The sequence below is a fragment of the Montipora capricornis genome, chromosome 11 (genome assembly GCF_036669925.1).
Source record: "Montipora capricornis isolate CH-2021 chromosome 11, ASM3666992v2, whole genome shotgun sequence".
In the NCBI taxonomy this organism is placed as follows: Eukaryota; Metazoa; Cnidaria; class Anthozoa; order Scleractinia; family Acroporidae; genus Montipora; species Montipora capricornis.
The window spans coordinates 28,426,173-28,438,678 of NC_090893.1; the positions used below are offsets into that span (position 1 = coordinate 28,426,173).

Sequence of the window (12,506 nt, forward strand, 5' to 3'; positions counted from 1 at the left end):
ACGTCAGTGTCCACTAAAAACTGCATAGGTCACAAATTGTGGTCGGAGAGCGCAAATGGAGTTATGTGACTCGATTGCGTGACTTACCCGGTAAACCTTGTCCGTGAATTTGCTTAAGGAGACTGGTAACGACGAAGAAGTTCCGGGTTCGGACGTTATTTTCTATTCGGCTAAATTGACTGTATTTTTATGGCTTAGAACCGATAAATGTGGCTCCTATTTCGATTAATTTTAACAAGAAAGTATATGACAGGATCAACACAAATTCACAAGAATGGACGGAAGGGATAAGAATCGAATGAATTCTACGTCGAGAGGACGAACACGGAGGTATTTTAAAATCCGATTTCGTATTGTTTTGAAAACGATACCAAAAGTGTTAAGCTTTCCTCTTAACCACCGATTCTTGCTTTGCTTCCTTTGACCTAGTCTTCGGTTTTCATCGTATTTAAATCACCGCTTCCTCCATTTAGGGAATGATTTGTAATACAGTTCCACGAAATACCCCGTTTGACATCATGGCATCTTTCGTGTTACGATTTTAGCGGTGATCTGATCAGGCCTGTCACGAGAACAGTATTACGCCACTTGTGTTATCGTAGAATGTTTGTCACGCAATTGGCACACCTTACGTTTGTGCAACGACAATTTGCACTTGTTCATTCCTAGGAAAGCACAGAAATCCTGGGTGCTTTCCACTGGACCAGACGTTTCAGTTAAAAATTTCGAGAATTTCATTAGGCGAATGGAACAGAAAACAAACCACATGAACCAATAAGGAAAGGAACTTTATGTAAGTGTCTAGTCGTTCTAGCGCTGGAGCGCTAATTGGGGACACTGTAAACTGAAGTGAACGATGAAAGTAAATCAAGTCAAATGTCGGTTTTGCACCAACAAAATATAAACATCAATTACCAATATTATAGAAAATTAATGCTGCATGAAATTAAATTAATTGGCACACCTTACGTTTGTACAACGTCAATTTTCACTTGTTCATTCCTAGGAAAGCACAGAAATCCTGGGTGCTTTCCACTGGACCAGACGTTTCAGTTAAAAATTTCGAGAATTTCATTAGGCGAATGGAACAGCAAACAAACCACATCAACCAATATTGCTCCAACAAAATATAAACATCAATTACCAATATTATAGAAAATTAATGCTACATGAAATTAAGGGTATTGGATATTAACGCAAATTTAATGTAAAACGACTTTCGAATTAAGAAAATTAAAGCTAAAGAGGAGTAAGAATTTCACAATGAAGGAAATAGACGCGAGTAAGATGGTTGGTGGTGACCACTGGAACAAATTTATTCAACAATGGATGCAAAAAAGTCACTGAACAAAACAGAGCCCCCTGGTCAACAAAACAGTCCTCAAAATTCTAATTAATGTAGGGCTTGAAAAATTGCACCTTATTTTATTGTTTTTTCGGTGTCATGGGTGTCTGGAAAGGTTTCAAGAACAGGATTAAAGTAATGGAAATTAAGAGCACGGAAATTGACGCTGCACTTAATTAATGTCAACACAATTACCGCGACTTAAATAAACGCGAATTTTAACGATTTGTGTTAATTTCCTGTAAGAAGTTACGCCCGAAGAGGAATGAACCAATGAGACGCGATTTTCTTCAGAAATTTCCGATCTTTTTTTCTTATCCGGAATGCCTCCGTTCCATTTGATTCCTTACCCGGGTTTTTCGAAATTTTTAGTGGAATGGAAATAACAATTATGATCTTGCTTGTAAATAAACGCCATCACGCAAATAGCGTAGTCGTTTCTTCAATTCATAAAGCTTATTACATAGCTGGCTCTAAATCCACTACAAGCAGGTCGCTTTTTCTTTCATTTTGATCAAATGTCCAATTTGTCCCTAAATTAGAGTCCAATTTAAAATATCTAGGTAATTTCTTGTAACCAATCAAATGTCAAGGAATACAATGAAGGTAAATATCAGCCAATCAGTATCAGGGAACTTTTTGGCAGGGAAAAAACGCTGGTTGTTTAGATAATGGTGGACTTCCCACACTGTTGGATTAAGAGGCAATTTGATTTAGTAATAAGTCATCTATATAAATCCTTCTGACAGCCAAAAAGGTTGGCATGCATTTCTCGAATTATTTTTGTCGAATTCTTTTCAAAGTTCTATTACATATGCAATCGTTTTCTTATCAGTCAGCTAAGAATAAAAAGTGCTGAATATTGCAATCTCGTTCCCAGATGCCGCGATCCTTTTGATCAGCGTGACAAAAGGGACCCCTAGGGACGAGGTTGTAAATATTGTTAGTGCATTGCACAATAATCTTTCTCTGAGAAATTGAACGCGATATACAAGATAATCTCTGAGCAATGATCCTTTGAAAGAATGCGTGGGATCGTTAGCCACCAAATAATTTATCAATTTTTGATAGGGAATACTGTAACTGACTCGTTATATCAAAGCTGAATGGCTTTAAAATACTGCAAATTTAACAAAGTCGAACAAGTTCTTTTACCTTTTGAAGTTAATTTGTAAATAGTATGATGCCTTCTGTGAGCAAACTCGTAATAACAAAAAATGCAAACAATGACGTCATCAAAGATTGTCTTATTAATAGATTGAAGTTCTTGGAAGAACTAAATTCAGACACTCAAACCCTCCCAATTAATTTTAAAATGTGTTGCCTCCCACTCTCCCTATTTGAATCAGATTCTTTTGCTTTATCATGAAATTCTGAAAACATGGTAAAAAATAACTTATCTTAAAGTATTTTTTTTGCGATCTGAGTGTAAAATGTTACGTATTACACTTATAATGTCTCGCCCAGTCTCTTCATTGAACTCCCCATGTTGTGTAGACTCATAGGTCGCTTTCCTTTTGTCAGAACTGGCCGGTCAGACCCGTCAGTTTGTAAAGAAAATGCAGCAATTTAAAGGAAGACATGAGAATCTCTCGCATCCGTCTGGAGGAGTATATATCATCTTCGAATTGTGTTAGTTTGAAGGCGTTGTAGAGTTATTCCTTCCAAATACCCGGTCTGGCCGGTCAGTTCTGTCAAATGGAAAGCGCCCATAAGGCCAGTAGTCTTGCTCCATTTAGCAGCTCCAAAAATGGCGGACAAGCATTGGCGAGAATAAAGACCTTATAGAAAACCACAAAAATGCAGAAATGCCACTAAAAGAAATTAAAATGGCGAAATTTCCTGGGGGGATTACCCCAGACCCTCCCCCAGTAGACTGCATATGCATACATTTTTTTGGATATAAATTATACTTATATAAAAGGGACAGCCTGAAGAAGTCCAATATCACCTTAATGAGCCGGCGTTTTTTTGCACAATTTGTAGGACCACCTATGATGACCTCAGAGGAAAAAGTACAGAAGGTGGTGAATTTATTGCCGTTCCTAAACACCTGCTGGGTTATGTAATCGGAAAGAATGGAAACACAATAAAAGAATTACAAAGACACTCGGGGGCAATGATCACACAAACTTCACCTACTAAGGAGCCTGCTGGTTTTATGATCCGCGGTAATAAGTCAGAACGAGCATGCGCAAAACAACTAATCGCCGAAAAAGTGGTGAGCGCAACTTTCTTTGCTGTCGTTAAACCACTCCTTCACAAATATTCTACATTCAACATTCATACAACGATTTGGCAGTCATATTTGCAGCAACAGTTTACGGACCGTTGAAAAACTTAACGGAACTGACAAACTGAATCAAGCATTAGCCAATCGCATCGCTCGATATGACGCATCAAACCGTCCCGCTCCAGTGATTTGGCAGTCGTATTTGCAGCAACAGTTGACGGACCGTTGAAAAACGAAAGTGACAATCTGAATCAAGCATTAGCCAATCGCATCGCTTGATATGACGCATCAAACCGTCCCGCTCCACTGATTGACTAATTTGAAAAAGAAACCGTAGATTGGATTTTGAGCTTCAGAATTCACAGGCTTATGAAAGGCAAAATAAACAGTCACGTCTTCATTCTTTACTTTTTAATTATTTTAACATTAATGATGATGATGATGATGATGATCATGATAATTAATTTGGACAAAAGAGGTCAAAGGCTACTATTTAATTATTTTAAGGCCGAGGTCTCCACTGAAGAAACCAGGAACCACCGCTCCCCTGGTCAAGTGGTACAGATTCCAAAGCAGTTCAAGAAAGCGGTAAATGGCCCTGGAGGAGATAACCTTAGATACGTTAGCACTCTTACAGGAGCAGGCGTGACGGAAAATGCCGCTCGTGGACTGTATGTGACAGGCGGTAGGAAAAAAGTGAAACATGCCGAGTATCTATTGAGGACCAAGGTGGTAAGAGCTGTTATTTGCCTTTCGTTAATATAGCAACTCTAATGGAAAACTCCTGCTCCGTCCCCAAAAACGTATTGAAAGAGTATTTAAGTCCCTGCATTCTCAATCGCGTATCAATTTATTGTTTGAGAGACTGGGTATAATTGTGCTGTTTTAATAAACAAGCAGGAGTGTTTTATCGGGTCTAAAACTGCCATTGAACGGCTTCCAGAATATTCCACGTATTTCACGGCACCGTGGAAAGAACCACTTGGATCAAACGAAAATGTTGCCTTCTAATTAATGTTTCTGTTACCATCATATTTTCAAGGCATTTTTCATAATGATCAACTGAATAAACGCTGATGGAAATTGAAAATAAAGGCTGTTTGTTGTTGCCCATCATTTCCTTGCATCTCAGTTTCACTTTCATTTACCTACGTAATTGCATGTAGCATAACACAAAGACACCACAATGTGCAACACATATTGATTGGAAAACACTTCAACTGCCATCCATATTGTCTTAGGCGATCGCAGATGTAGTGAAAACTATTACTAGTTTTAATGAGGAGTGTTTTATCGGGTTTAAAGCTCATGCACGTGACGTTTTATCGGTGTTTTGATAGGCTGTTAGCCTCATTAATTACTAAGGGCCCATCTTCAACCGACAGGCTTTTCGACCGTTTGTTTTTGTTATGGAAATTCGCATTGCTTATCGTAGCGATCTGATTAGATGAATTTCAGCTTTTGTTGTATTTTCATATATGAAAATTGTTCCACGGCTCGTAATGCCTGTCGGTTGAAGGTGGGTCTTTAAGAAGTTTTTGAAATTCAGTTTTCCTTTCTCAGGCATCAACCAGGGTAAGGTCCGAACTGATCCGTAATTATATAGACGAAGAAAACCTTCCCGAGGAATGTGAACTCAAGCTTGTACCATTAGAAGGAAAAGACCGTATGATATTGGCTGGCGCACGATCGCAATATCGATTAAGACCAGCTGATGGTTTCGATCTGCAGTTTAAGGTATGTGCGTGTAAATAAGGAAGCTATATAAATTTTGAGTGTGGATCAAACAACATAAAAACAAACCAAAAGAAAAACGTAAGCAGTGTATTGAGGTTTTATCGGTATCAAGTGAAAGACGTCTTAAAGACATTTTCTTGCATGCTGTCAGTTCAGTAGAGTCTTTGTTTTTGAAAATAGCGTAGTTTGAGATTTTGTTTTTGGACACATTGAGACAATATTTGCGTTAAAATAATGGACTGGTTCCCTCCCCACCCATTCTAGGACCTTCTCGCTTGCCACACATGCAGAATGTACTGTCAACCTTCGAACGTGAACTTTTAAAGGAAACCTCCACTCAAACTAATGAATAATTTTAATGTTTGCAATCAAATTTGATCGACAATTTTCTTGTATCGAAAAAGGTGAATTTTAGAATCACTTATTTTCCCTTTCAAATTTCCTGGACGACGCCATCTTGAATAATTGTGATGTGTCGTGGTTCCCCTATTGCTGAAACTATTGGGTAACCACGACATGTCACAATTTTTCAAGATGGCGGCGCCCGGGAAATTTGAAAACCAAAACGAGTGGTTTTAAAATTTATTTATTTCAGATACAAACGCTTTCATTGGAAAAATTGGGAACGATGTTTCTTGTAAAATGTTGTGTTCTGTCTTAAGTTTGAGTAGAGGCTCCCTTTAAAGTGCACCTAGCCCCAATTTTTTTCCCTCAAATAAGTTTGCAAACCTTCTTGAGTAAATCAGTGCAAAAATTGTTTTGATTTGGATAAATCCTTGATCTTCTGGACGAACTATGAAGTTTAATGCGTCATAGAAGACGTGCTAAAGTGGATATTTCGCCCAGACGCATCAGTTATTCGTCTAGTGCCCGTCTTTATACTAGACGAATTTAACAGACGCAGAAATAAATGTTTGCCCAAGTTCATCCCAGACGGATTATGCGCCTTACATTGATCATCCCGTCTTTACACTAGACGGATAACATGAGAGATGCATAATTCGTCTGAACGGATTATGCGTCTCCACGTCTCTAGTATAAAAGTGGCCGATCACTTCTGTAAAACGTCTTCAATTACCTTTCAGGGAGCGTGCAAACTGCATTACAGTTACGATAACAGCCTGATTCAAAACGCTTTGTTGTCTTTGCAAAAGATCAAGCAAGAAATAAATGCAAAAAATTACCACAAGGCAGACATGTGGTGTCATTTTGGAACGGTCGTCATCCGGGATCCAGATGAAGGTGAGTTCAAGGAATATCGATTTTGCCTGATGTGATATCATGATAGCTCAATTTAATTTTGCTGATGCAACCTTAAGGATATGCATGCATGACTAGAGAATGACTGAGGGGGCAACCAGAATTCCCATTAAAAGGTGCTGTTTTAATAATAATAATAATAATAATAATAATAATAATAATAATAATAATAATAATAATAATAATAATAATGATGATGATCTAAAACATATTGATCTAAAACATATGTACATAAAAAATCTTCGGTAAGAAAAAGATCAATCAAGCGAAGGCATAAAACACTCGTTAAGAGATTATGTCAGTCCAGCAAGTCCCTTCTCTATCTCTAAGTCATTCTCCTGTACATTTGTCGTTCGTCTCCGTGACCTTGATAAATTAAGAATAAAGTCTAAAGAAGGCGATTGCATAATTTTTGATGGAAAATGTTGCAATCTGCAATATACCGATTCAAATAGGGAAACTTGATAAGGGGGCTGACACCAGTTTCAACAATTTGGAGGTAATGTCTCATTAAAAGGATCAATTCTACAACACTTTCACGAAACGGTAATGTTATGTTTCCAAATGAAACAGCAATAAATATGGTATCACGCGAAAGAACGATTATTGCGTAACAAAATGCGCTCAACATTGTGACAAAACAAGTCACTATAGCAACAGGAAATCCTTCTGAAAACACCCCACGAACTTGGTAACCCTCATTTTTTATTGCTTGCAAGTAATTAGAAGATTAAGTGAAAACTGGCTTGTTCTCTAAGTATGGAGAGATTGTTTTCGGACTCTATGCCTTTGTGCTGTATCGTTTGTTATCGATCTTCACGTGAGAGTGGACAAAAGGCCGAATCAAGCAGATTTTTGGGATTAAATCGTCCTCGATCGCAGAGTAGTCAGTGGCTTCAGAGATTGCGAGTTTCCAGTCTTGTCTTCATTTAATGAAGCATAGGAGCACATTTTAAAACTAGCCCTGAGCGCCTTCAATCGACACAAGGTGAAGTAAGAGTAAGTTTATTTCATTTATTTTCCTGCTGTAAGCTAGGATTAGCCGATTTTTTTTCGGCATTTCATGTTTCCCATATAAACCCTACAATTCGTTACGTTGACTGAGCGTTCGAATTATGCGTTTGGGTCGCCTGTGATATTCCCAGCTATGTTCGGAAATTTGATTGATGGAAGCCAAGACGCAGTTTGGTGCTTAGCGCTTGAAGGTAAGATTCCGCAGAATTATGAAAACCGCAGTAAGAATAAGCGGTTCTTCTTATTTAATAATTATTAAGAGTATGTTACTTTAGAAAGAACGGTAAAAACAGTCAAACAAGGCGTCATCCATGGAGTTTGAAAGGGGTAGGTGGAACCTGCTAATTCTTCGAAATACCCAAATTTAAATAGCTGATGTTTTTTCCCGCGTGATTCGCCTGAGTGCATTTAGTCAATCAGCATTTGGACAAGTCGTCACTTCAAAACAACAACAAACGACCGCAATGACTTTTGGGCGAACGTGGGCCTTTAAATTTTTATTCAAATGATTATCAGAGACCAAAAGGGAGGGAAAATGTGCCTTATTGCGCTCCCCACACTAATGTGGCGTGACGTGACATTATTTGTTTAAGAACTTTCCTAACAATGACGATTCAAGTCATTCGTTGAAAGCGGGTGACTGGCTCTATTTCTGCCTCGGATTTTACCCAATCGATTGGGTATTCACAGGAGCTCATCATGAGCTCCTGGTATTCATTGAAAAATAACCATACTTTTATTTGGAATTTTTGCAGCCGATGTCGACGAAACCTGGTGCATCGAAGAAGCGACCAACAAACTTCGAGCCAGCCCGGTGAAGAGAAGTGAGTGGAACGTTGCTTTCAAAGAAGGCATTGATCTCGATCACAAAGCGATACAAGAAACGTTTGGTGAAAGCACTGAAGAGGATTTTATGGCAAGATACGATTTGAGCTTTTTATCCCCAAGAAGTCAGGCAATACGATGCAAGGTACAACTGCCCCGGATTTTACGATGGTCCGTAATTGCAATTGCTACTGAAGCGTCTGATCTTTGATTTTCTTACATTTCTATCATATTGACTAGGTATGGGTTGTAAGGAAAGACGTCAAAACGAAGCTAGAGGAAATACCCGTCCCTTTCAACGACGTGAGCAATATCGTGGAAGAGTTGCGCTTTGAGGACGAAGCAACTCGAGAGAGATGTCGAGGCTGGCTGGTTTTGCAATCCAAAAAATTTTTTCTTGCTAACGTAATCTTTCCTGGCTGTGAAATCGACTACAGGTTCATCATACGGGCACTTACAGGTAACTGAAAATGTCCTTGATGACATTAATTGAAAAATGTTATCACGACCGACAAAGGGTTCCACTTCAGAGAACGACAAATTATGGAATGTTGTTTTCCCTGTACTTTTTCACAACAGATTTATCGATTATTTTGATGTGTTATCACAATTAAACTCAGAAATGACGCTCCTAGATGCGACTAAAGATGGAATTTGTCTTACAGATGATGTTATTGCCAAAAATAATGGCGTCCATGAACAAGAGGGAACACAGCTATTGTCTCGCTATCTCTCCAAATTAAAATTCACCGATGCTGACGGATTAATTCTTCCGGACGATGATCTACCCCACGGATATCTATTCAATTACCGAAGGTGTGCCCATCGGACCCTATACACTCCCCGGCCAGGGTTTACGATGATTGTGTCCAAGGAGAGTACCTGGTGCAGGGATTATAAGGAAGAAGAATCTCGAAAAACGGTAAGGTAACATACTAGCATCACAAGTACTGACCGCGCAAATTTGGAAGAACATTTCTACCCGCAAGTGGGACTTCATTCCAATATAATTTACCGTATAATTTGGGTACCTTAACACGATATGTAGAGGGAAGGCTGGAACCGATGCCAGAGAGTTGAGAAACCCTTGTCAGCAAGCAGAATGCAATTCATTGTAACTCTTAAAGGCTGACAGAGGGGCTGCCAGAATGAAGGTGGGGCGCATTGCCTTAGACTCCCCAAGGGAAAAGGCTGTATGAGCCGGTGCTCAAAAGTTCTCTCTTTAGTATAAGTAGGTATCCGCTGCCTTCTAGCAACGAATTAGGTTTAGTGCCATCAAATTTACTATTAAGTATGCCAATAACCAACCAAGGCGGATTTGATCAAACGAATTGAAAACATGTTGGAAACCAGTTATCGTTGAACCAAGGAACTAATTTTCATTGACCGGAACCAAAGCAATTCGTTTAACCGTGTTCACATCAGGTAGCGGTAAAACTTCAAAGTTAGGCGCGGTCGGCAAAAAGCACCGGAAAGACATGTACGCCTTAGGAGGAAGTGTTAGGAATCTCTGATATCCGTTTCCATGATATCACATCGAAAATATTCGGTATTTTGTCCAGCGAATTCTTGCATTTGGTGTTTGAGTATTTTCAAGGCAGATTTGGTATCTATTAGGCCTGCCGCACACTAGCCGATTTTTTTGTCCCCCGACGAAAAACCTTCACTTGTCGGCTTGTGTGCGGTGAATTCAGACAAATCTGCGACAATTTTAGGAAGAGTTATAGGAGTCACCTGATCTAACGTTTTTCTCAACATGGCGGATAAAAAAATCTGCAGTCATACGACAAAAAATCGGCTAGTATACGGCGACCTTTAGGGTTTTGAACATTTTTAGGGGGATGGAGTTACTGGTCCTCTGTTGGCTAAAGTTGTGTGTCAGAAAAATGGGTTTCAAATCAAACGAAATTCCCAATTTGCCGAATCAAGAGTAAATTGAAACAGTTCCTTATGCCTTGCGACTTCATTTTATACACAATCTGCAATTTTTTGCTATACATTTCGTTTACAGACAGACATCCACCTTGGCACTGAAGAATGGGACCGTGATCTCCTCAGCGAGGACTGGGAACCGGAAATGATCGTGGCCAAAATGCCAGAATTTCTTGAGTTTGTCCGAGACGTTCACCAATTCATTTCTAACTGTTGCAAAAATGAACAATCCAGTTAGAACATTTGAACGTCTGTGTGGAAGTGACTTCACTGGTGACGGAGGTCTCGCGCTCCGTGGAAAAATTCTATTAGTAGTAGTAGTAGTAGTAGCAGTAGCAGTAGCAGTAGCAGTAGCAGTAGCAGTAGCAGTAGCAGTAGCAGTAGCAGTAGCAGTAGCAGTAGCAGTAGCAGTAGCAGTAGCAGTAGCAGTAGCAGTAGCAGTAACAGTAGCAGCAGCAGGAGTAGTAGCAGCAGCAGCAGCAGCAGCAGCAGCAGCAGTAGTAGTAGTAGTAGTAGTAGTTGTTGTTTATTAAAAATTATTTGCAGCCGACTGGCTGAATTACATAATTTCATTTTAAAAAATATATATATATATATAACTATCTATTATTACAATAAATACAATTAAAAAGGAAAACATAAGGTATTTAAAATGTTCACTAACACCAACCGGAACAAAGAAGACGTCTCCACTGGTCGTGTTGGTGGATACTATATCATCCACACATGGACAGGATGAACGAATTCTTTGCCCGGTTGGTGCGAGCGACCGGGGCTTTATATTTATGCTTATTATTAAGATTATATTTATTGATATTTTCCATAGGTAGTAATTGCCTTAATTTATGGCTCTTGTTTGTTTCTATTGATTGGAAAAATCGTTCACACAATTGTTGATGGTGTAGTTCTACAGTTGACAGTCCTAACTTATCTAATCCTGCTATATAATCATATCCTGGCAATATAATTGAAATGGCGCTCTTTTCAACTCGTGTAAATTCGTACTTAAGGTACTTAGGTAAAGAATTAAAATAACTCACAACCCCATAGTCCATTACTGATCTAATGCAAGTCACATGAAAAGAGAAAGCTCTTTTGGAGGCACCTTAGCTCTCTTTAACTGAATTAGGAAGTAGATTCGTTTGTTAACTTTCTTGATTACATTATCAACATGTTCGTTCCATGTCAAATCTTTACTTATGGTAACGCCAAGTAATTTCGCTGATTTTACTACTTCAATCTCATTTCCATTTATAATAAGTGGATCAAAAGTTGGTGGCTGCTTGGAAAAGGTTATTCTTAGCTCCTTACACTTATCAGGAGGTAACTGGACTCTGTTCTTATTGCACCAAGTAGTAACTTCATTAACTATACCTTGTGCTTCACTTACACCACCCTTAGGTACGATTTCAGATGCAGTCGTATCATCTACGAATTTCCAGTATAACGGATCACCGTGCTTCAAATCGTTTATCATTAATGCAAAGAGCCAGGGACCTAATTTGGTGCCCTGAGGTACACCTGATGGGACGGAACCCCAGTCTGAATAGCAGTCATTTGCTAATTTGACGCGTTGCAGTCTATCACTCAGGAAATTCATTTTTGTCCTTTTGAACGGCATAAGAATGTCTAAGCCTGTGTGCATGGTCTTGCAGAAATAAGTTCGACAAATCTTCACAGGTGTATAAGGCACTGAAAAGGGCATGTAGTGGGATTTCATGCCGCTGTGTGTGTTCATATCCAGCTCTCTGACTGGCACTAACTCAGTTCTTCTCCGGTTTTCTCGAATGCAACCGAACTTCGTTTTACAAACAAACAAACAACCAAGTGGTTTCATCCGCTGAGTCGGCTTCCTTCATAAGTGGCTTCCTTACCACAGTCACACACGCTCCAAAACGCGTCACGCTTTACCCCTCACTAAGCATGAACAAAGCTTCCCTTTCTCTTTACTTTTTGCCGTGAAAGAGCTGGTGTTAGTACTTCGCAATGGTTGTCAAAACGTCAGCCAATGACCTGCATGATCTTTCGTTAAAAAAGGTGTTCCCTGAATTCTATGACAAAACCACTTATCACTTACGTCACGAAATGTCTCATTAAATGCACGCCGAATGTTGATGAACTGGTGAACATCACGATCTAAACGCCAGTTTTCTCATTTAC

At 39.2% G+C, this 12,506-nt stretch overlaps 1 protein-coding gene across 1 annotated transcript; it reads left to right on the forward strand.

Moving 5' to 3' along the window:
- The first annotated feature begins 124 nt into the window (after positions 1-124).
- Positions 125-11,393, forward strand: LOC138022778 (uncharacterized). Its single transcript, XM_068869723.1, has 9 exons — positions 125-330; positions 3,332-3,566; positions 4,086-4,310; positions 5,142-5,315; positions 6,401-6,557; positions 8,345-8,559; positions 8,655-8,874; positions 9,080-9,336; positions 10,426-11,393. Exons 1-9 carry the CDS (start codon positions 275-277, stop codon positions 10,582-10,584), a joined length of 1,698 nt encoding a protein of 565 aa, XP_068725824.1. The 5' UTR covers positions 125-274; the 3' UTR covers positions 10,585-11,393.
- The last annotated feature ends 1,113 nt before the right edge of the window (positions 11,394-12,506 follow it).

Bases quoted from the DNA above. Each gene is read 5' to 3' on its own strand.
- LOC138022778 (XM_068869723.1), top strand. From the start codon at position 275: ATGGACGGAAGGGATAAGAATCGAATGAATTCTACGTCGAGAGGACGA. The intron at 8,560-8,654 runs GTACAACTGCCC...CATATTGACTAG, and splicing joins GTCAGGCAATACGATGCAAG to GTATGGGTTGTAAGGAAAGA. The intron at 9,337-10,425 runs GTAAGGTAACAT...TTTCGTTTACAG, and splicing joins AAGAAGAATCTCGAAAAACG to ACAGACATCCACCTTGGCAC.